At 43.2% G+C, this 26,060-nt stretch overlaps 1 protein-coding gene across 1 annotated transcript in view; it reads left to right on the forward strand.

Moving 5' to 3' along the window:
• Positions 1-26,060, forward strand: part of galnt2 (UDP-N-acetyl-alpha-D-galactosamine:polypeptide N-acetylgalactosaminyltransferase 2) — a 144,156-nt gene that overhangs the window by 35,671 nt on the left and 82,425 nt on the right. Inside the window, 1 exon segment of the mRNA XM_084307288.1 lies at positions 22,636-22,723. Coding sequence (XP_084163414.1) covers positions 22,636-22,723 — 88 coding nt within the window.

Here is a 26,060-nt window from a genome sequence, read left to right on the forward strand (position 1 = left end):
TCCTAGGTAAGCATATATTGTGCGTGGGAACGTTGACATGAAAAGAAAAAAGGTAAAAAAATAAGTTAAAAAAACAAAAACTAATAATTTTTTTCCTGTATCTCACTTGAATCGATACTCGGTGGTACCGACGTGTTTCGGTTCGGTACTCTAAAAGTACCGAATTCGGTACCCATCCCTACCCATGATGCATTGTGATTTGAATCGTTTTTTATGATCGCAGCTATTGGAAATTTGTAGCGCTGTACCGAATAGTTCGAAGCTTCGTCCATAACGTTGACATTCGAATTCTAAATCAACAAACAAACACATTTATTTTTTCTATTTTATTTTATTTAAAAAAAGAAATTGTTATCCGTCTATTCATTCTGTTTAAACCAATGGGGTTTTTCTTCACAGTTGCAGATAAATATTAGGCTACACTAATTTTATACTATTATAGTATGACTCGTCATAAAAATGTTAATAAAACATTTATCATAAATGATGTAGCCTATCTGCATCCGATTGGCGCTCCATCAAGACGTCACAATCACTTTCGTACCAACCGTGCCCTTATTGGATTATTTCTGTTGACGAAACTGACTAGTTATATTTATTAAAGAAAGTTGATTTAATAAAAGAAAAATACTAATTTAATCAGATTAATCACTTTATTCAAATTGAGGATTTAGTTTGATGATATTTATAAAGAAATTTATATAAAAAAATATATATCATTTTTCTTATTACGTCATAAAATATGACGACAGACATTCGAAGCTTTGTTCGAATACTTCAATAGAAGCTTTGAATGTAAAAAAAAAAGTACATTCGGTACAGCCCTACGAATTTGTGCTTGTTTTGTTCTACTTCATGGTGAAAAACGTCAATAGAATAACTGAAGATGGGAATTAGTGTACGATGGGCCTGCCTGAACTGAAAAGGTACAGTGACCATATGAAATTATGAATTATACATTACTGACCAACAGGAAACAGTACGACTCTGACTCGTTTTAACAGTTTTTGGATTCACTGGCCTTATCCTTGAAATATAACTACTCATCATTGGAATCGTTGGGATGCATATATTGTGTTTTAAATTCATTGAAAAAGTTAACAAAAAATAAAGTGGCAACAATGGGTAAAGCGGTCGTCTTGCTCAAGGACACTTCGACACGCTGCCAGGAGGAGCTGGAATCGAACCGGGAACCTTCTCATTACCAGACGACCGCTTTACCCATTATTGCCACTTTATTTTTTGTTAACTTTTTCAATGAATTTAAAACACAATATATGCATCCCAACGATTCCAATGATGAGTAGTTATATTTCAAGGATAAGGCCAGTTGCTCCCAATGAGCAGGTTGGCACCTTGCATGGTCGCCTCCGCCGTCGGTGTGTGAATGTGTGAGTGAATGTGAGCCATAAGTTGAAAAGCGCTTTGGATAAAAGCGCTATAAAAATGCAGTCCATATATCCATTTGAATTGTTCCACAGTATTATCAACTTTCAGCCTTTTACACATACAGATGAAATATTAATATGAATGAAAAAACAACACATTCAATAAATTATATATATTACGTCTTGAATTCTGTTCTTTTTATTTTGACGTTCTATACGATTTATTCTATAGTAGTGTTGTGGGTTCTAAGCCAGAAAAATTTGCCTTTATCCCCCAATAAATGCCCCCCTAACACAGAAACCTGGACTAAAACATTCTCGCAGTGCGATTATCACATGAATGTAATGGGTATTTCTCCCACCCTGCCAAGATCACCTTGTTCACATGCACATTGAAGGAATAGTTTACATTTGTATGGAGCCTGTCTGACGTGTCACAAACCGGTTAGTACAGTGTCCACTGTTTCAAAGACGAGCCTTTTGTTGAATGCCCACGCTAGTGGAAGTCAATGGAAGCATGACGTGTGTGAGTGTTCAGGGGAATGTGCCCTCGGCCCTGCTAGCGTTGCTAACGCATGCTAACAATTTAATGAATAGTTCAAAAACCAATGCTTAGAAAAACATAGTATACTTTTTCCATCATTTAAAAATTATTACAAGAATTATGCCATATACCATCGGTATCATGATTTAAATGGGAAGTAAATGACTTTGACCATACCTGGAACTACGGTATTCAAATCCTACCAGAACCTTTGTTTACCTCGCAGCCTTCCTACTGGCTCAATAAAGAACCTTCTCTCCTGTGTCTACATTTTTTTTATTGATGTAGAATTGTGAAAGTTGGAACACTAAATCAATAATCCCCTCCCCTAATAAGATGTGAGGTCATCGGTAATCAGCTTGCATGTGTCAGAATCGAACGATTTTTGGTGAGGAGGAGGTTTTGGTGAGTTGGAACTGAAACTGGGGGACTGGAGGTCATAGTTTAATTGACTTCCCTTATATACACACACACACAGACACACACACACACACACACACACGCACGCACGCACGCACGCACACCTCCCAGCCAGGCACTTCAACTAGATATTTAGGTCTGGAGCTGATTAAAATCAATTAGATTTGCTCTCAATGTGTGTATGTGCGTGTTTGTATGTGTGTGTGTGCATGTGTGTGTGTGTGTGGCTTGGATGCAGATGGGGGTCCGGGACAGGAGCCAGCACACACAATCACTCCATTGAGCTGTCTTGGACCCCCCCACCCAGCACACGCAGGCACACACACACACACACACACACACACACACACACACACACACACACACACACACACACACACACACACACACACACACACACACTCACTCTGGTGTGACTTGTCACAGTTTGCTCAGTGCAGTCTGGAGTCACGATTGAAAGGAGAGAGAGGAGTGGTGTTACGGCACAGAGCCTACACACACACACACGCACACACACACACACACACGTTATCTCTCTCTCTCGCGCACTCTGGAGGTTTTAATACGGTGTGACAAAGGGCATAACATAATTGAACACTCAGGTTTAGATTCATACTTTTCTGTGATTTAATTTGCTGAAAGAAATAGCGCCGCAGCGTTCTCTTGGTGCCGCTGTTTGTATTAGTACACCCCCAGTCCCCCCCCCCCCCCTCTGTGGGGTGAACTCACCGGCGCGGGTCTACAAGATAATATGTGTGAACTGTGGGGCTGATCGTCACGTTTGTCCAGTCAGTCACTCTGGGGGAACGGGAGGAACAAGTCTCCTCCACACACACAGCTGGCCGCCCGGTCGGTCAGGTTCACATGCACACGAGTGGGAGGCGTGAAGCGGCGAGTCATTCAGAACAATGGCCGTTGTGTTTGTCGGGAGCAAGGTGAGGCGAGGTACAGTGCGGGATTGTGTGCCTCTACACACACGGACCTTTCCCCAAGAATTCCGTTGCTAAGGTAACCGCTTGGGCCCCAGTGTGTTTTTTTCTCCTGTAAGCTACTGTATTAGCAATTATACACCACACCAGGACATACAGCTGGGCCAGTGTAATGTTTATGAAGAGGTCTGTAGGTCTTGGGAACGTGATGTCACAAATCGGGCATGTGTAGACTAAGAGAAGACCTTCTTTTTCCCCATCCCTACCTTTTCTACATTTAGTGGTTTTAGTGGTTTCTCAGTACAAGTTGACGTAAGTCAACCAAAGATGGCGCCCGGCGTCCGTAGAAACGCATTTTGGAATTCGAAGCTTCAGGGCCGAGATTCGATTTTAATTCGAAGCTTTGAGATAAAAAAAATTAAAATAATTATAAATTATTTTTGTAATTTGACATTTTTGTAATTTTACTTTTTTATGTTGTGGGGCTTGTACAGCACTTTGTTCAACTTCGTCAGTGCTGTAAAGTTTAAACCTTTTTAAATCTTAGACAAACGAAACACTTTGCTTTCATGAAATATTGTAAGCCGTCATTTGAGGCTTTATAAAAGCAGCACAATGAACACAAATCTGTCAGTGCAGAGTCAAGTTTCAAGTTTCTTTAATAGTTGTCATACAGAAGTACAGAATACTTTTATACAAAATGCTTCTTACTGTTACGCTCCAGAGACTGTGCAAGACAAGATAAGTATGAAATAAAATAACATAGTATAGCATGTAAATTAGAAGTAAAAAAAAAATGAGGTCACAGTGTTCAGTATAGACATATGTACAATGTTCAATGCATCTTAAATAACAAACAGCATTGCTTGTTGTAATTAACAAAGAGAGGCAGAGTTGATTTAAAAAAAATTATAAATAAAAGAATACATATATATATTTTTTATATTCGAATTTTATTTTCATATTCGAAGCCCATGCCCATCGAACGAAGCTTCGAAGTATTTAAGACAGCCCTAGCGACCATATAACTCCCCGCCCTTGGTGTCACAGTGTTGGTGATGGCTTAGCCTCTCTCTCCCTTTGCGGACTGTCCATCGACTTCCCCTCACGTTGTCCTCCTCTCCCTCTCCAGCTGTTTGTCTGTCCCATCTGTCTTTCTCTCTCTCTCCACCCCCCACGATTGAGATGGATGGATGTTAGGTGACAAGCAGAATAACTGCATCCACATGTTCAAACACCAACCATTTACATCATGATGCATTGCCGCGCGCGTGCGTGTGTGTGTGTGTGTGTGTGAGACGGACGTCATTCAGCAAAATTGCATTGCGCTATAGGTTTATATAATGCCACAGAACTATCTCTCTCTTTCTACACACACACACACACACACACACACACATCAGATTGTTTTGTAATTAGCAGAGAGAGCTGTGAACGTGTTTGGCAGTGGTTGGATTTAGGGATGTCCGATATTATCGGCCGATATCGGCATTAAAATGTGATATCGGAAAATATCTATCGGTTTTCAATTTTTTTTTTTTTATTTTTTTTTTTTACATTTCTATAACCTTTATTTACCCAGGCAAGCAAGTAAGAACAAATTCTGATTTTATTTATTGTCAAAAGTATGCATAATGTTGTGTTAATTCCACAACACGAGATATGTAATGTTAATTACCTGAAATTATTCAATTTTTGGGGGGGGGGGGGGGGGGGGGGAAACCCTGCATATATCAGTATCGGTTGATATCGGTTGATATCGTTATCGGAAATTAAGAGTTGGACAATATCGGTATATCGGTATCGGTAAAAAAGCCAATATCGAGCATCCCTAGTTGGATTCACTGGATGCTTTCCGGCTATAACATAAAGCGGTTATAAAGAAGATACATTGCTGAATGATGGACTAGCAACAACAAGTCACCCGGCTGTGTTTCTTGGGAGGCCGATGTGGCTGCGCTCTCGAGACGTGTCGGTAAGATTTATTGCATGTGTAGGAAACATGATGTTACAGATGTGAAACGATCGATTAGCCGCCGACAGTCAAACAAAGTCATACGACTAGTTTTGATTGGTCGAGGACAATCCTGTCTCTTATCCACAACCTCGCTGTCGGTGCGAACAGTACTACCTCAACAAACATTATCCACTTTTTCTCCCATTTTCTATTTTTCTCCCATCCCAATTTCGTATCATCCAATTCAACCCTCCCCTGTCACGAACGCTGTTTCTTGCCTCCCACAAGCCGGCTGCAATGTGGACTAAGTCATACATAGCACAAGTCCCCTCCAATACTCGAGGTAACAGCAGTCGCATCTTTTCACCTGCGCAGCTCGATCTTTCAACGTCAGGGGTCTGGGCTTTGGAGGGGCGCCGCCCCCGTCGCTTCCTGATTCTACTGCGCACGCGCACCAACCGACCTGTAGGAGTCGCTGTCCACAACGCCCGATCCCCACCCATCAGTTTCCCTCCCCCTAATACTGCCAATGTGTATTAGTGCGGATGACCAGCTAAACTGAAAGCAATGTGGAGACGCTGGGCTCGAACAGGCGAACCCAGCGTCTCCAGTATTCGTGGTGAGCGCCTTGCCCACTGCACCACGTAGCCGCCCTCTCAACAAACATCTTAACATCTCGGCCTCCCTGCCTCACCGACCACACTGCTACGCCACTGATCTGATCAGTGAGTTCTGTGTTCACCGCCGAACATTGATGTAGAGATAAAACATGTGCCGTCAACGACGCCAACTACTGAATATATTGATGGCGTTGGCGTATCATGAAAGCCACATGTGGAACTGCCAAAAACCCAAGCAGCAGATGTTTTAACACAGAGTGTGATGTTAAAAGCCTTTTAATCAGTAGCAGTGAAGATAAACTACAGAGTGGTTTGCCTTCATCTGTCAACCGGGCGAAACCAAGGCGGAGCTCGGACTCCCTCCATTTCCCCTTTCATCTGGAAATGACAGAGGCGTTTGACATCTCGCTGAGAACAACCACATCTAGATAACAACGTTGTTCTCGGGGGCTTTTTCCTCCACCTTTCCTGTGTGTTAGTGGTTTTCAATTGGAGGCACACACGCATACATACACACTGCAGCAGAGAGCTGTTAGTGTGGGAAATTACACCACACTGGCACCGTGGGGGAGGTGTGCGTGCGTGTGTGTGCGTGTGTGTGCGTGTGCGTGTGTGTGTGTGTTCCATACTATAAAATCGGAGACGCATTTCAGACTACAAACCAGTTGATTATTAGCGATGGCATTTTCAATGGTGGAAAAAAACACAAATCCCATTTTCCCAATTGGGGGAAAAGCCGATTTTCTGATTGGTGGGTAAAGTTGGGGTACGGTTAGGGTTCAGTTAGGATACGGTTATGATACGGTTAGGCATGTATTGGGTAAGGTTGGCGTTAGGGGCTAGGGCAGGGGTGGCCAACCAGTCAGAGACTAAGAGCCACAAAAATTACTGTGGTACCACAAAGAGCCACACCATATACCAGCGTTTCTCAACCTTTTTTTTCAGTCACGGCACCCTTCATGCGTTTATAGGTCTCACCCTCTGGCCTCTGAAGTTGCTAATGTCTTTTTTATTTGGGCCTCACAGGGTTAAAAGTACCCTGTGAGACCCACGGTTGCAAAATTACAAAATCACTTTTTCACTTTAAAAAAATAATGTTTATTTAAAAAATGTTAAAGGGGAACTATTTGACTATTTCTTTCACTATTTGGGCACTTTTACACAATTCCTGTGAGTCTATGGAACACCTAGGTTTTTTTCAAATGGTGAGGTAAGTACCACGTCCTTCCTTCCTCTAGATTTAACGTACGGTTTGTATTTCTAATCAAGTACTCAAAAACCGCATTTTTCTATCTCAAGATCTTAAGCCGTTTTGAGGCTGGGCTCCAACCACTGTGTGGCCTGGTGCCAACTGCCACATCAACTGCCACATTATTATGCAGCTGAGAAATCTCTGACATCACAGATATGCAAATTTTCAGATGACTCAGTTCAGTGAGGGTGAATATTGTGAGAGGAGAATTGGAAGAATGCGCCAAATATGAGAATTATAGACATAGATCCTATTAATATAAGTCCACATAGCTAAGAAACAATGGTAAACACTGAAAAAGGCCATTTATAAGATAGTTCCCATTTAAGCACATGTATAGTCAATTGGTCCTGTTGTTCAGCCTCACAATGCTATTTGATAGTAAATGTGTTCCCTCTGGCCTCTGAAGTTGCTAATGTCTTTTTAATTTGGGCCTCACAGGGTTAACATCTTAAGCCCGAGATATACAGTAAAAGTGTATATTTTCAGCATTACGTTTTGTTTACCAATTATTTTAACTGTTATTAGTGAAATATAAGATTATAGAAATCTCAGGGCATTGAGTCGGAAACCGGCGCATATTGACAGGAGGAAGTGGCACATCCAAAAGTGAGTGTAGTCTTTTGAAGGAAGAGACTCAGGGCTTTCAAAATTTGAAAAACAACCCTACCCAGCTCACACCAGCCCCTGTCAATCATCTGACTTCTGGATTAACTTTTTTATTTCTCTTATTTTTTGGGATTATCTCCCACAAACCTGAACGTTATTGCCATAAAACAGAACGCAGTTAGTTTCTCTACCTTTCTGTGAACGTCTTGCAAAAAACGGTGTTGCAATATGATGAAAAATGGTGGAGAAATTCCCTAGATTCAGATACCAAGAACATGCAAATGGACTATTTAAAAAAGAAATAAAATTTTTATTCTACGTCCTTGTGGAATGAGTGACATAAAAAAAAGTAAAAAAAGAAAATAATATTTTTTATTTTAAATTTTTTTTATGGATGGAAGAGCCGCACATTGACGGGCAAAGAGCCGCATGCGGCTCGCGAGCCGCGGGTTGGCCACCCCTGGGCTAGGGGAATCAATAGACGTTGTTGCAATGTCCCACCGCGCAGGTGATAGATTGAATGAAAATTGTATTAACAGATTGCAGAATTGCAGATGACCCTCCCGGAGGGTCATCAAAGAGAAGCCGCCTATTCTCAGTCCTTGCCCCACAATGGTGGAATGAACTACCCATCCCAGTTAGGACAGCCGAATCCCGTCCAATCTTTCGCCGTCGACTAAAGACTCACTTCTTCAACCATTATCTGAAATGATAATAAAAAAAATAAAAAATAAAAAAAAATCTAACACTGACTAACTTTACTGTTATGCACTTGTCCTAATAAACTAACCTACACTGTAACACGCAACACTTTGATGAAAATTTTTACTCAGCTGATAGAGTTGTACCCTTCTTGCTGTCTTGTCGTACAGAACTTGTAAGTCGCTTTGGATAAAAGCGTCAGCTAAATGACTAAATGTAAATGTAAATGGGTACAATACAGTACGGCTCAATACACACAATTGTTAAGGGGATGCAGACCATTTAAATGTTCATGTCCATGTAGTTTGTCAAATAGTTATTATGGTCATATTTTGTATCACTCGACTGTCTGAGACCAAGGACCACAATGGAAATAAGTCTTGACTTTTTTGTGTAGCATCCTTGACGTTTTTCTGGAATCTTGTGTTTTTTTTTAAATGTCTAATCAAATCAAATTCCACCTTCATTCACGACTGTAGCGCTGCATATCTCTCCTGCTACACCATACAAATCACCAACCTTTCTAACTCCATCCATCTCTCTCTCCTTTCATCTATCCCACCCGCCCTCCACCTCTCTCTTTATCTTTCTCTCATTCATCCCCCCTGCCTCTGTCACAGATCTTCAAGAACATGGGCAGATCTGTGCATTCAAGCCCACTAGTGCAGTGAGCCAGAGACCATTCAAAACCATTCGGAACTGTTCAGAACTGACTGATTGCTTGGCCCCCGGAACTGCTGCTTGCAGCGACACAGCTCTTTGTTCCCTGCCCCCCCCCCCCCCCCCCCCCCCCCCCCCCTTAGGCAAAACAAGTTGTGCCTTAAGTATGCCAAAACCTAAAGCTCACTGTTATAGCGCCACCATCTGGCTGATGCCAATATGCTCGTCAATATATTGTGCATCCCTAGTTACTCCTGCTGGAGACGGATATCGCACCAAAAACGTTGTTAAGTTTTGACGCTAGCTATAAAATGGTGTAGTTTGCGCATCAATATCTGCAGCGTACCAAGACATCAATCAGCCTTTGTGTTGTGTCAACAATGAAGCTTGAGCACACTGAAAGAGATGTTGGACTGAATGTGAGGTATTCTAAAGCAAAACAACAGATGGTCTTAAAGAATACCTGAAAGATTGCTCTCGTCTGTCTTCCCCCTCGTTCTCTTGTGAGAATGCTTTGCACCTACAGTATGACACTAGACACTCTATAGTGACCATGGTCCAGACTTCCTTTTGAGGTGGTGGTAAAACACAGAAGGGCCCTTGAGCAAGGCATCAAGCTCCCAACTGCTCTGGGGTCTTAATCCACATGACCCTATTTTCACCTCTTTGAAGAAATACCTGTGTTGAGGGGGGGGCTACATGTTTCTAAAAAGGGATTTAGGCCTATTGTGTGAAAATGTCACATTATTTCCCCTGTGTAACCAGTGAAGTGATACCTTGTGTGTGTGTGTGTGTGAGTGTGAGTGTGTGTGTGTGTGTGTGGGCGTTTGTGTGTGTGTGTGTGTATGTGTGTGTGTGTGTGTGTGTGTGTGTGTGGGCGTTTGTGTGTAGGCGTTTGTGTGTGTGTAGGCGTTTGTGTGTCTGACAGAGAAAGTGAAAGAGGGGAGAAAGAGCTTGGCTCGGCTTCTATCTGTGTTAATGTAGTGAAGTATACAGAGGTGATCAGATTACCGTGGATTATTCACTCACCATGAGAGGGCGGGCCAAGACTAGCTATCACACCACACACGCACCTGGCTAAAGCACTTTACTTGATCTCGCTGGGGCTTAAATGCCCATCCCATTACCCAATAAGCAGGTGAGAGAGAGAGCGAGAGAGAGAGAGAGAGAGAGAGAGAGAGAGAGAGAGAGGCACAGGAAGCCAGCTGTGTTTGACAACCCCCTCTTAAAGGAAGACAGGTGACTCTGCCAAACAACGTACAGTACATCTCACTTAGGGCAGCCTTGAGTGAACACATGCGGAGAGATGTACCATCATCATTACCGATTGGGAATAGCAACGCTGCTGAGGAAATTTCCTATTTCTGATGTCTGAATTTCCGGATTCACTGTGTCAAAGTGTTTAAGTGAAAAACAGGTCAACAGAGAAACCACCCCCCTGCCTGATTATGGCAAAAGTCATAATCATGATTATTTTGATTGATATTGAAATCACGTTTATTAAACACACATTTGAGAACATCATTATGATGACTGAACTTCGGCTGCCTTTCTGTCAACAAGTTACCAAAGACATTTCAAAATAAGTGGAGAAACGTGCCGTGGCTCCCTCCTCCCTCTCAACACGAGCTAGAACTATTGTTTGGGCTTGAGGGGGAGGGGCGGAGCGCACCATGATGGTGGGAAGCCAAAATCTTAATTTAAATTGTAACCTGATTTATCGCCCAGCCCTAGTGCATCGTTGCAGGACATCCATTGATTCCTGCAGATTGTCTATCTATACCGTCTACTCTATGTGGTAAAAGCATTACAGTACATTACTGCTTCAGTACCCTGGCCAGTAGTGGATAGATGGTACTGGTCTATTAGTCATCGTTTGAACCCTGGCCAGTAGTGGATAGATGGCACTGGTCTATTTTGATGATTTGATTTGATATTTTTTTATTTTCATGTCTTACATACAGATGTATGCCCAGCCCATATGGGCTTACAAGACACATAACAATAAGTATATAATAATATACTTTACCAATTACTTAACAAATGACATAGACCAAGATGGCCATAAAAAAAGAAAAATACAAGAAAATACAATAAAACGTAATATAACACAAGCTGTACTCAATGTAAATAAACAGAAAAACAGAAAAACAAGGTGAATTCAAATACAATTATATAGGATACAGTGTGTTTTGTCTCAGGTGCCATGCCTTCTCCAAAAATCCTGCAAAACCGAAGATGTCCTCCACAAAAAAACAACTCAACATACAGCTCTCAGACTGCCAAAACAAATCTGGGTTTGCAATTTGAATTTTTTCAAATAAAGCCCTCCTCAAAGTGGTGTACAAAGGGCAATAAAAAACAAAATGATATTCATCCTCCACCACTCCCAGATCACACAGAACACACAGCCGCTCCTCCTCAGGTTTACCCTGGAATCTACCCACTTCCACAGCCAATGGCAGGGTGCCAGACCTCAACTGGGCACACAGAGACCTCCGTCTTCTCTTTAAGTTTAACATTACATAAGGTCATCATTACTATTAGTCATCATTTGAACCCTGGCCAGTAGGCCTGTACGTTAATGCCAAGCAAGCAGTGCAAAAATGCTTCCGCATTCGTCACCGCACGCTAGTGCGGTAAAGCGCCCTTCTTTTCAGACAAATGCTACCGTGCGTGCACCGGCGGCGGCGTGCTCGCTCAGGTGCGTGCGTGCGCCGGCGTGCTCGCGCGAGGTGCCCGCGCATGCGCATGAGATCCCGCCTTGGTTGGAGCTCAATATATATAAGTCACCGCCTCTTATTCACTATCTGGCACTAGCTCAATTGGCAAGGACACATGGCTGTGGATCCTATGGCTTGTTTGCTGGCGAGTTCGAATCCCATCGAAAATATTTTTTAACGTGATTTTTTTTTAACGTGTATTCTTTCGCCGGTTAAGGTTAGGCATTGTTTCGGAGTTGGTTAAGGTTAGAACGGTTAAGTTTAGGCGCTGTTAAGGAGCTGGTTAAGGTTAGAGTTTGTCAAAGAGAATGGCAATATAATTTCTATGGTTAAGGTTAGGCATTGTTTCGGAGTTGGTTAAGGTTAGAACGGTTAAGTTTAGGCGTTGTTAAGGAGCTGGTTAAGGTTAGAGTTTGTCAAAGAGAATGGCAATAGACAGCCTATTTCCGCGCGACCTGGGCGCTGGGCGGCGGAAAATGAAAGGCGCATTACTGCATGCCACTACGGTAAGTTTTTGCACTGCTTGCTTGGCATAAAGCTACACGCGGCCAGTAGTGGATAGGGCTGTCCCCGACTAAGGATTTGGATAGTCGACTTTGATTGGCCGAAATTTGCCGATAGTCGACTGGTAGTCGACTACCCCCCCGAATGCAAAAATATATATATATTATAATATTTTCTTTTTTTATCATTCCATTTGGGCTGTGGGGGGTGCTTAACACTTTGACTGCCTAAAAACGCTTTACAGCGTCATTGCTGGCCATGCTAAAGTTGCCGGGGGACGCTGTACAGCGTCCTTATATCAATATTTCAAAAATCTGGAATCGGATTCATATTCCCCCTCCGCTGGCCTGAGATCCATCAGCAGGACCCACTGAGCTCTCTGGCGGTTCACGAGCGCCATCTGGTGGCCGATCGGCGCAACTGCTTAACAGGAAGCGCAGTAGAGGTTTTGCTGGTCGGCCCTATTACTTCCGGACACTCGGTATAGCTTCCGGCACTCTAGCTCGTCACTCTACATAGCGATCGATTGCCAATAACTCGATAAACAACATGATTTGGACGTATATACCATTATACAAGCTGGAGATGGACCGGGTAATAATATATCCCATAATGATAAAATTTCTACTCGACGATGATCGCCCAACGGCGCGCGGAGACTGGGGTGAGTTTCAGCGTGTAACGTTACCATCTTCGATACTAACTGCTTTTATCAACATTTGACCCACATTAGATGATTGGTATAACGCTGCCCACGGAATTATAAACGCCCCCTCGCCCATCCGGTCAACATCAGATGACGTGTAGTAACTTCTAGAAGTACGTCTAGTTGGAATTTTTTATATCGCGCTGATTGCCATCAAACTGTATTTCATCATCAATATAATGCATTTGGGGCTATATATCACGTTCTGGAGAAAGTTGCAGAAAGAGATGAAAACATACTTATACATTAGACCATACTTTACTATGAATATGTGAATGAAAAAGTTTAACGTTGCTACACAATGAACAATACATATAGGACTTTGAATGGGCCCTAATAATGGCAATGTAGCAATAGAATTTAAAAAGTTATAGCCCTGCAAAGAAGGGGACTTTCTCCATAGACAAATAGCGCTGGCAATCTATGGTATATCATTAATTTAACCCAAGGCAACCAAAGTGTTAACACATTGACGACCACGGCTTGCAGTGTATGGCTGGAGGACAACGCTTTGTCAACAAACCGATGTACTTTCTAACAGCTATATATATACTTTATAGTATTGCTATCTGTCCATTCTCATTGTCACTTGAGTGCATAAACCGTGCCTTCATAATGGCTTAAAGAAAATAAAAATCCATCGGTTGGTTGTCATTTTATAGCGCCGTGAATATAAGGTTTATCTTGTCTTTTTTCTGGGGAGCTAGATATTAGGCTAAAGGCTAGTCACGTTATATCAAACGCCATTTCTGCTGTATATATACGAATGAAATAAAACAAACTGCGTAGCATCCGGACTATTACAGAGCATCTATGGATGAAATGGGGGCGGCGGGGGACGCCGATTACTATTATTGATTAGCAATACAGTGTGCGTTCAAGTAGCCATTTTCACTGATCGATCACGTTGCGTTTTAAAACAATGTCCAATCCAGCTGTAATTTGGGGGAATAGTATCCTACCATCAGCCCATGTGATCGCCGGCAACATTTCGTCATTAGTCATCGGAATCTGGTAGATCGATATGTCGATTGGCTGATCATAAATCCCATTATTCCAGGCTGAAATCTGCGTTCGGTAACGGGATCAAAGATGGAGTATGTTCGGCTGGGATCGAGGCTCATATGAAACGCCCACAGACAGTAAAATTTCTTTTTTCAATCGCCCTCAATGATACTGCAGTGGAGAGATGGCGCCCCTAAGCGGATCTGGCCGGTATTGCATGTTTCGAAAATCAAATATGCGGGTAGGTCCTGCAAGTCGATCGGGGACGTTAATAGCGTTATTAATATGGAATAAAACAATAACAACTCGCCACGAGTTAACTCGTGGCTCTGGTCCACAACGCATGGCACCGTAACACGTATAAACTCGTGGCTGGTCCTTAAAGTGTTAATGTCTGAAGGAGTCGACTGAAGGCTTCTTGTCCTCTGCAAAAGCATGCAACTGGTCCACTGATGGATACATCTTGATATTTGTTTAGTCTAGTGTGTTCATTAGATGGGTGAAATCCTCTTTCTGTGCCCATTTTCTTAGGCAGTTAGCCTTGCTGGTATGCGCACCATTAGCGTTAGCCATGCTTCTAGGCCTCTTTGCTTTTGGAAAGAATGATACAAATTATGATTTTCTTTTTAAATACATTTTCTTTTCATTCGACTAAGACGTTGGCAGTCGACTACGGCTCCTTTCGATCGATTAGTCGACTAATCGGGGTCAGCCCTAGTAGTGGATAGATGGTACTACTGGTCTATTAGTCATTGTTTGTTAGCGTTGGCCAACGATACATTTTCTTATTTTTTTCAATTTGTCTTTTGTTTTTCATGCTGGATGACTTGTTAGTCATTAGTCATTATCGCAAAATGATCATACAAAAACGTGTATAACTCTCACATCACAATCGTATTCACCAATATGCCTTGGTCTATAATGAGCACTATTTTAAGAGGCAACTGCTTTTATATGCACATTAGCGGAGTGGAAACACAATTTCACAGGTAGCCTATTCGATTAGTCGACAAAATCCTGTGTATTAAATCCTATTTAAGAACTTGTTCAGTTGAGGACAGCCCTTCTACCTCTCTCTCTCTCTCTCTCTCTCTCTCTCTCTCTCTCTCTCTCTCTCTCTCTCTCTCTCTCTCTCTCTCTCTCTCTCTCTCTCTCTCTCTCTCTCTCTGTGTGTAATCCTACTTTATGGTTTACAGTGAATGACACCACATGCCAGAGGATCACTGGAATCCCTAGGTGTCTTATTGGCTGCTTCAAACCCATCATGAGATCATAGCGGTTATAAGGCACTTCAAACCCATCATGACATCACAGCAGTTCTAAGGCACTTCAAACCCATCATGACATCACAGCGGTTCTAAGGCACTTCAAACCCATCATGACATCACAGCGGTTTTAAGGCACTTCAAACCCATCATGACATCACAGCGGTTCTAAGGCACTTCAAACCCATCATGACATCACAGCGGTTCTAAGGCACTTCAAACCCATCATGACATCACAGCGGTTTTAAGGCACTTCGCAGAGGCAACCACCCTCCGCTTTTTCGCCGCCACGTCATGCCTTAAACACACGTTTAACACACACCTATACTCGTTGATTATCCCTTTTACATGACAGAGTTTGTCATCAAGTCCAGCCAGCTGGTCTATTCCACTGCAGTCAGACTGAAACAGGTGTCTCCATAATTACACATCTCTGATTTACTTACTCTGACTCTGAGTCAAGTGTGTATGTGTGTGTGTGTGTGTGTGTGTGTGTGTGTGTGTGTGTGTGTGTGTGTGTGTGTGTGTGTGTGTGTGTGTGTGTGTGTGTGTGTGTGTGTGTGTGTGTGTGTGTGTGTGTGTGTGTGTGTGTGTGTGTGTGTGTGTGTGTGTGTGTGTGTGTGTGTGTGTGTGTGTGTGTGTGTGTGTGTGTGCGTGTGTGTGCGTGCGTTTGTGTGTCATGACCTGCTGCCACACTGACTAAACAGTTACCAACGCGACACTGTTAAAAAGAGGGAGGGAGGAGAAGGTGTGGTGAAGGTCCGGGCTGGTAGAGAAGGAGAAACATTATGAAGAAGGAACAACTTTGGCAGCAACAGTGTTTTGACTCACCTGTTGCGTGTGTGTGTGTGTATGTGTGTATGCGGCCGTGTGTGTGTGTCAGAAAGATGTGTGCACACTTTACATTTGGTCCAGTCAGCATTTCTCACCCCTTTACCTGACTTTTGTACTTGATAAGCAAACCTGATCTGCCTCTCGGTAATTACACATTAGAGAAGATGAACAGGGAACTAAGGCTAAGAACCCTTATCGATATATCGATAATTATCGATAACTGCGTGATATCAATAAGTGGTCTATTTTGCATATTATGTAATTAAAAAATTGTTTTTTATACTATACTAACATACTAGGTCTAGTACTAGGTTAGTTAAAACATCCCCATTTCATGTAAATTCAGTTGAATTGCAACTCTGCACTGTGCATTCAATATGCAGTGCACTCCTCCATCACATCCAGAGACCACCGACTATAAAATGAGAAGGATCACTGTGGTAGTTTTGAATGGGGAAATCTGTAACACTAAAGATGGCGGCAACAACAAAGAATTGCTGCAAAATAAAACATAATTATTATAATTGTTTTGAATACTAATAAAAATATCGATATTTATCGATAATTTGGTCCCGATTTATCGATTCTTCCAAATGGCATATCGTCTCAGCCTTACAGGGAACCTGTTGCTGTAGGAGTCACTAACAACATTGTGTTCGTAGGGACGACTGACCAAGCCGAAGGTAGCGCTGCCAGCGGGAATCTCTGCAGTGGTAGGCGAGTGCTTAGACCTCTACACTATATTACAATATTACACACAGCTTCTATAATATTTGACCCCTGAGTGGAAGAATCAAAGGTCAGAGGTCCCCGAATGTGACGGTGCCACCATTTTCTGATCTCGGCATCCAAAAGCCTTTTCACAAATTTAAACGAATAGTTTTTTTTTTGATATTGCAATGTTTCTTATACTGAAAGGCAGACATGGATTCAGATAATAATAATAATAATAATAAATTCAATTTGTACCGCACTTTATATTTGTGAAAATCTCAAAGTGCTACAGGAGATAAAGATAAAAAATTAAATGAATAAAAACAATTAAAATGAATAAAACAACCAATGAAATGGAAGAACATAAAAAAAATATATAATAATAATAATAAAAATGAATAGAAGTAAAAAAAAAAAAAAAAAAAAAGTAAAAGCATAATTCAGGCAAATGCCTTGTTAAAAAGAAATGTTTTTAGGCCCCTTTTAAAAACCTCAACGGACTGTGGTGCTCTCAGATGGTCGGGGAGGGCATTCCACAGCTGAGGAGCAGCGGAGCAGAAGGCCCGGTCACCCATGGTGCCGAGGTGTGTCCATGGGTGTGAGTGTGTTTGAGTGTCCAGAGCGGAGGGAGCGGGTGGAGGTCGGGGGAGCGATGAGCTCCTTCAGATAGGAGGGGGCGTTGCTGTGGATGCACTGATGGGTGAGGAGGGAGACCAGACCTTGTATTCAATCCTGGAGGAGACAGGGAGCCAGTGTAGGGAATGGAGTATGGGTGTGATGTGATCATATTTCCGCACTCTCATCAGGATCCTAGCAGCACAGTTCTGAATGCATGTGTGTTCACTGTGTGTGCATGCTATCTATTAATGTGTGGCTTCTGTGTGTATCATTTGTATGTTAGAGAGTGTATGTGTGTGTTGGAGAGTGTATGTGTGTGTGTTAAGAGTGTGTGTGTGTTAGAGAGAGTGTATGTGTGTGTTCGAGAGAGTGTATGTGTGTGTTAGAGAGAGTGTATGTGTGTGTTAGAGTGTATGTGTGTTAGAGTGTGTATGTGTGTGTTAGAGAGTGTGTATGTGTGTTAGAGTGTGTATGTGTATGTGTGTGTTAGAGAGAGTGTATGTGTGTGTTAGAGAGAGTGTATGTGTGTGGTAGAGAGAGTGTATGTGTGTGTTAGAGAGAGTGTATGTGTGTGATAGAGAGAGTGTATGTGTGTTAGAGAGAGTGTATGTGTGTGAGAGAGTGTATGTTTGTGTTAGAGAGAGTGTATGTGTGTGTTCGAGAGAGTGTATGTGTGTGTTCGAGAGAGTGTATGTGTGTGAGAGAGAGTGTATGTTTGTGTTAGAGAGAGAGTGTATGTGTGTGTTCGAGAGAGTGTATGTGTGTGTTCGAGAGAGTGTATGTGTGTGTTCGAGAGAGTGTATGTGTGTGAGAGAGAGTGTATGTTTGTGTTAGAGAGAGTGTATGTGTGTGTTCGAGAGAGTGTATGTGTGTGTTAGAGAGTGTATGTGTGTGTTAGAGAGAGTGTATGTGTGTGTTCGAGAGAGTGTATGTGTGTGAGAGAGAGTGTATGTTTGTGTTAGAGAGAGTGTATGTGTGTGTTCGAGAGAGTGTATGTGTGTGTTAGAGAGTGTATGTGTGTGTTAGAGAGTGTATGTGTGTGTTAGAGAGAGTGTATGTGTGTGTTAGAGAGAGTGTATGTGTGTGTTCGAGAGAGTGTATGTGTGTGTTCGAGAGAGTGTATGTGTGTGAGAGAGAGTGTATGTTTGTGTTAGAGAGAGAGTGTATGTGTGTGTTCGAGAGAGTGTATGTGTGTGTTAGAGAGAGTGTATGTGTGTGTTATAGAGAGTGTATGTGTGTGTGTTAGAGAGAGTGTATGTGTGTGTGGTAGAGAGAGTGTATGTGTGTGTGTGTTAGAGAGAGTGTATGTGTGTGTGTTAGAGAGAGTGTATGTGTGTGTTAGAGAGAGTGTATGTGTGTGTTAGAGAGAGTGTATGTGTGTGTTAGAGAGAGTGTATGTGTATGTGTGTGTGGTAGAGAGAGTGTATGTGTGTGTTAGAGAGAGTGTATGTGTGTGTTAGAGAGAGTGTATGTGTGTGTTAGAGAGAGTGTATGTGTGTGTTAGAGAGAGTGTATGTGTGTGTTAGAGAGAGTGTATGTGTGTGTTAGAGAGAGTGTATGTGTGTGTTAGAGAGAGTGTATGTGTGTGTTAGAGAGAGTGTATGTGTGTGTTAGAGAGAGTGTATGTGTGTGTTAGAGAGAGTGTATGTGTGTGGTAGAGAGAGTGTATGTGTGTGTTAGAGAGAGTGTATGTGTGTGGTAGAGAGAGTGTATGTGTGTGTTAGAGAGAGTGTATGTGTGTGGTAGAGAGAGTGTATGTGTGTGTTAGAGAGAGTGGTAGAGAGGCATTGAGATGCAGCCAGAGGCCGTCATGCCTGAGAGGCTGTTGAGCCAAAAACTAGCAACCATTCATGTTTTTTTAATTACATTGAAAAAAAGGAAAAAGGTTTCCCAACATCTGGACTGTCGTTAGCCCATCACATTATGCCTTCTTCTGCTGATAAATCACATTTATAATCGCCTGGAGCGCTGCCTGGTTATCATTATCTCCCAAAGCCCGTCTGCTCTCTAAATGAAACTATGCTACCCATAAAATGACTGTGTGTGTAGGAACTGGGTGGTACAGTGACAGGTTGGAGGATTGAGATGCTCATTTGAACCGTTCCTTATGTATGTAGTTTATACTAGGGTAGGGTAGGGGTGTAACGTACAGTGAATTTAAATTTACAACCGTATCGTCGATTCTCCTCTCGTTCTCTTCTATAGGTCTCTCATTTCTCCATCTGTCATCTAAACCAAGGGGGTGGCTAAAGAGATTAACTATTAATCATGTCCCTGATGGAAAACTTTGTTACCAGAGTGGCTCACGGGGTAGAGCGAAGTGTCCTTGAGCAAGACACTTACCCCTAACTGCTCCCGATAAGCACCTTGCCGCTGCCATCGGTGTGTGAATGTCTGAGGCATAAGTTGTAAGAAGCTTAAGAAGAAGGATAAAAGCGCTATGTAAATGCAGTCCATTTCCATCTGCAATAAAAATATATATACATCATCTGTTTTATCTAATAAGCTAATAACATTTTCAGCCTGTTCACCTCATTTGAATAGTCTTTATTGCCGTAAAATGGGATTGTCAAAAATATATATATATATTTGAATATTTGAATAACTTTATCGATAACATGCCTCAAGAGGAAATATGACGATATATCCTTATTTCCTTATTGGGTCTGAAAGGAGAAAGAGATGTGAGGAGAAGGTTACTTTCGACGGGGGAAAGGAGATGACTGGGAAAACGGGATGTGAGGAAGAAGAGAAACACATTTTTACACTTTAGCCGTGCTGCTGGACTGATGCATCCACTCAGGAGGCCATATGAATAATGGCAATGTAACGGCATCGATCTGTAAACCTGATGATAATCGATTTGAATCCAAATAACGCGATTAAATTAGCGATACATTTAGCAAAAACTAGGAATCTTGTTAAGATGGAAAGAAATGGACAAAAAGTGTGACTTGTTTCGATGCCCTGTGGCTGAGACACCCGCTCGGACTGCAAGTCAAACATGTTGTCCAGAGCGTCTGTATAGGTTTGTCCTGGTTGACATAATTTATAAGGTTGGAGTTTTGAAAGCATTTGATGAAATCTGAATCCAGTATTGAATCTGCGTACGGACTTCAAATCCTTTCAAATCCATTATTGGATCTTTTTTAGGTCGTTATAAAGATTTTATAAAATTAAATTAAATTTCTTTGGTATAGAAGAAGCTTCAAGTTCAAGTTCAAGTTCCTTTTATTGCCACACGGCTAAGCCGGTGGAATTCAAGCACGGTGCAGGTGGTAGCTGCGACAATACACCACAAAAACATAAAAAGACACATGGAACAGTACAGTACAGAAAACACCACCTAGAACAAATACATGACAGAAACAGTACAGTACGAAAAACTATAGATGACAGTTCAATGTAACCTAGACCAGAAGAAACATAACAGCAGGGGGTAAATTTAGGAGGAGTTGGAGTTGAGCAGTTGTATGGCCTTGGGAAAGAAACTGTTGTTGAACTTAACCGTGCGACTACCCAGTGACCTGAACCTCCTACCAGAGGGGAGGTGTTGGAAGAGGTGATGAGCTGGGTGCAGGGGGTCACTAATGATTTTGTGTGCGCGTGTGATGGTGTGATGTTTGTGTATGGAGTCCAGGGTGGGGAGTTTGCAGTTGATGATTTTGGATGCCCTTATAATGATCCTGTCTAGTCTGTGTAGTGTGTGTTTGGGTGTGTTGCCGTACCATACAGTGATGGATAGTGAAATAATGTTTTGTATTATGGCTGTGTAGAATTGTATCATTAAGTTCTTCCTAACCTTATACTTCTTGAGTTGTCTCAAATGAAATAGTCTTTGATTGGCTGTTTTGAGTAGATGAGTGGTGTGATGATCCCAGTTTAGTTTATTGCTGATGTATGTTCCTAAGTATTTGAATGTGTCTGTGGCTGAAATGGGTTGATTATTGATGAGCATGGGTGTTTTAGTGGGTGTGGTTTTCCGAAAGTCAATGATGAGTTCAACGGTCTTGCTTTCATTGAGTATGAGGTTGTGTTCTCTGCACCACGTTAGTGTCCGCTTAACAGACTCAGAGCTTAGCATATTATTTTATCAACTGGGAACGTGTTCCAAAATGTAACTGGCTAACGGAACCCAACCCTACATATACAGTATATTACGCGTAGGGCTGTCCAGAACCCCATTACCATTTTTTGGGGTTCCGAAGCTTCAGTAGTAATTAATTATCATTCCATATTCTGAGCTTAATTCTTCTTACACAAAAGTTTCAATGTGGTCGGTAAATGTGTTAAATAGCCTAGGTTTTTTTTTCTTTTTCTTTTCTTTTTTCTGAAAGTTCTTTGTCTTATTTTTATTTAATTTATATTAACACATTGAGTGCCACGCCCCTTCCGGGAAGTGACCTGGCCTTGCCGTCCATTAACCCCATGTAAACATAGTTGTAGTTTGTAGAGCTAAACCTATATTTTATAGTATAGATAGCTATGGGTCTAATAACGTCGTCGAGTGTCAGTGAGTTGCTTCCAGTCAACGTGCAAAAAACAGATAATTCTTTCATAAGTACATTTCCGTTTTATACCGTTTTGAATATGAATATAGTTTGGGTGCTTCTGAGTAATTCCAGGGAAAAGACACGAAAACAGCGTTTTTGTGTAATTCAATAAACACGTTGTCATTTTTCGCCTGATTATCGAATCTTCCTGAAATCAACGCTAGATCATCATTATTATCCTTCCTCATGCAAGCATGCAATGTGGTTTAGACCGGCACTCAACGATTGGGCGACAGAAACGTAGTTCTACGTTTTCGACAACCATAGTGTTAATGTTGGCTTATTATTTCTATAAGCAGCTATGTCTTATGCTGATGTAGGCACATTTCTTGGAGTAAAAAAAAAAAAAAAAAACATTCAAGTAGTGATTTTGACGTTGATTACCATAGCAGCAATTGAGGCTTCAGAACATTTGGGTCACAGCCCTAAAATGCTGAAAAGATTTGAAGAAATTAGACATTTTGCACTAACAAGTAAGTAACGAGTCTCTTGAGGAATCCATTTTAAACCAGAACAGAGTTTAGTCGAGGGAGATGTTGCGGGGCGTGTCTTTCAGGGAAGCAGGAGGACCCAGCGTAGTAAGTGGAGGCTATATGTTCATGTTTGTTTTTTCTTTTGTGTGTGTTTTTCAGGATGAGTGGAGTGCCAGCGATTCATCCAGTAGAAACCAGGCCCACAGCTCTGACGACAAGACACACAGTCTGGAGACACTACCACCAGGTAACACTGCACTGCTCTGTGTGTGAGAGAGCATGGACAGCCTGCTTCCAGAGATGTTTGGGTGCCTTTTGAATGGGTTGAAACAACACCCATTTAGCAGCAAATTGGATTATTATGATCCCCTCCAGATGGAGTAGTATGAGTTTGAGTGTTTTTTTTTTTAGATGTTTCCTTCAGAATTCTGAAACTCTTTAACTTTTAATGAACCAGTAGCCATAGTGACAGTGTCATTACAAAGTTCAGTCAAGATATAATATCACACTAGTTGTAGTGAAGCTCTTGGTGGTTAGGAAATGTAGTCAACAACACGGGGTGTCTAGTCAGGACACGGGAGGCAGGAACGTTCTTTGATGAGTTTTATTATCAATGGTCAGACAGATGCACAGGCGATTTCTACTTCTATTTCCCATTAACACGGTGGGAGTATGTGAGAGTGTGTGTGGTTCTAAATGGGGAGGAAACAAAGACATCAGCGTTACTAGTACTCATTAATCAGTCTGTTATATACTATACAATATACTGTTGCTGCAAGTAACATAAACCTCACGAGTGGAACTACCAATGGGGATAAGCAGTGCTTTACCTATACTAGTTACAGGGATAAACTGTGCTAAACAGATACTAGATACTATACTCAACAACATAGATTATACCCAATAGGCTAGATTATCACTATAAACATACTGGTAAATTGCTTCCTAAACAGCTGGTAGAATTATAACATTAGTACTATAGGCCTTAACCATATAAATCACCAACAATAACTAAGCGTCCTCATCATACACATATTTAACACTTACTTGTGATCAGGGACGCACACATGAACTGAAGGAATCTCTAAGCCCACTAGTATATATGGATGCTGGCTATCGACAGACATGTCTAGACATGTCTGAGGCATCCTGCTGCAGAACAGCAGAGCAGCCCCCCACAGCCTTTATGTCTGACTGAGAGGCGTCCCGCTGCAGAACAGCAGAACAGCAGCACAGCACCCCACAGTCCTTATGTCAGCCCAGTCCTTGGGCCTTTTGTACAGCCGCCCCCTAATCCACGGTGTGGATTAGTTCATGGAAAGGCTCAACTGTCTTCCGGAGTCGTTGTCGGGGCGTCCTCTGGGATGGCTGGTAACTCAATAAGCTTGGCCACTGGTCTGGTGTAGGTCCTATCGTCCACCTGCACCTCTGCAGACCGCACCTTCCCGTCGGCACTCCTGATGGTCTTCGTGACCCGTCCTACAGGCCACAGTGCTCTAGGTAGCCTCTGGTCAATCACCATCACCACCGTGCCGACAGTGAGGTTCTCTGTGTCCTTCACCCATTTCTGCCTGGACTGCAAGGAGGGTAAGTAGTTATGCAGGAAGTGGGTCCAGAACTGGTCGGCTAACACCTGACTGTGTCGCCATCTTCTCCGGCTGAGGATTTCGGATTCAGGGTACACCACTGGAGGGAGTGAGGAGTCGGGCCGCCCCATGAGGAAGTAGCACCGTGAGAGGCTGACTGTTCGGGGCTGTGGGAGCTCTTCTTCCCCTGTGGTCCAGGGTTGCAGGAGATCGGCAGGTAAGTGTGGGTCATCCCAGTCGCGGTCTGTGTCCCACAGTTTCTGGACCAGAACTTTGGCCCTTGTGGTGAAGGGCAGGATGCAACCCAGGGGGTCGTACTGGCTTGCTAGTATCTTTCTCATAGTTGTCTGGCTTGGGGCAACTGGGCGATGTCTGTAGTGGAGCGTGTCCTCCATGAAGTGCCAACTGAGTCCTAGTGTCATTTCGTGAGCTTCCCCATGGGTCTGGGAGACCCATCTCTCACTGCTATCTGCCTTGGCCTCTTTGGGCAGGTTGCCGATCACCTCTGGCTGGTTGCTGGCCCACTGGCGGATCTCGAAGCCGCCTGTGGCTAGGAGGGCTCTCAGCTTGTTCACGAGGCTGCTTGCCTCTTCTTTGGTGGGCAGACTCTGCAGACAGTTATCCACATAGAAACACTGTTCTACACTGTGGCGAACATCCTCTGCTGGTTGGCTAGACTCGATGACATGTTTCTGGAGGGCAAAGGTTGCACAGCAGGGGCTGCATGTGTCCCAAAGGGCAGGACCTCCCACTGGTACACTGATGGTGGTTCGTCTGTCTTTAGGTTCCTCCAGAGGAACCTCAGTAGGGGCTTGTCTCTCCTCTGTGTTCCGTGGGTTCTTCATTACAGCTTCCCTTGAAACTTGCAGCTTGGGCATGGTTTGGACTCGTAGGAGGGGGGTGGCATACCGCTGCACTCCGTTGACCTCTACACGGGTGGTCTCGGCCTCCAACAGCTCCGCTGAGTACTTGTCCTGTTTGGATCTGTTCACTAACCTCTCGCTCTTGAAAGGCAGTGTATCCAGCTGCCACAGCCGTTCGACCTGGCTGAATAGCTCGGCAGCCGGGGAGGAAGCAGCAGTGAAGAAGCACTGTGTGGTCTGAAGCTGTTGCTGCATGTACTTTGCTGGGCCTTGGAGTGTCCAGCCGAGGTTAGTCTTGACTGCCGCAGGGCCACCGTGGGGCCCCAGATGCACCGGCTCGATCGGTACGATCAGGTTGGCGTGATCAGATCCAATCAGGAGGGTTGGCTGAGCTCCGTCGATTGGTGGAATCACCAAGCCTCGCAGATGGCGATACTTCTCCTGGAGCTGGGTGACTGGGTAGCTGTACTGAGACAGACCTAGCTGTTCACCGGTGAAGGCACCTTGAATAGGGAACCTTTTCCTTGGTTCGGATACTGGGGCGATGGCGAAGGAGACACGTGAGCCTGACAAGGTCTTGACGTCTTGGCGGATAGTGCGAAGGGTCAAGTCTTCCGCTTGACCCTGTATTCCCAGGTGGCGTGCTGCTGAAGCGAGCAGGATGGTTCTCTCTGAGCCATCATCCAGCACTGCGTAGGTGTTGAAGACTCTGTCCATGTAGTGCAGGTTGACTCTGACGATCTTCAGGAGCACTCGGTTGTATCCGTTTGGCTGATCCAGGTAGTGAGTCTCTGCTGTTGAGGTGATGGTGGGCTCGTTCCCACTCCTCTGGTTAACCTCATGCAGGACGGAGAGGTGTTTGGACTTACAGAGTCGACACGGCTTCTTCAGGTCGCAGGCAGAGGCTAGGTGAGGACGACCGCATCTCCAACACCTTCTCTTGGCTTTGATCCAGTCCACTATCTCCCCTCTGGTCAGCTTAGCGAAGCGTTCGCATTGGCTGAGGTAGTGTTCTGACTCGCAGTAGGGGCAGTATATCTTACCCTTCCCTTGGGTCTGGACAGGTTGATATACCTTGGAGGGCCTTTCGGGTGGAGGATCTTGGGGGTTGTCTGTACTCTGTACCATGCATCAC

The sequence above is a fragment of the Notolepis coatsorum genome, assembly GCF_963971535.1.
Source record: "Notolepis coatsorum genome assembly, chromosome: 2".
Lineage (NCBI taxonomy): Eukaryota > Metazoa > Chordata > Actinopteri > Aulopiformes > Paralepididae > Notolepis > Notolepis coatsorum.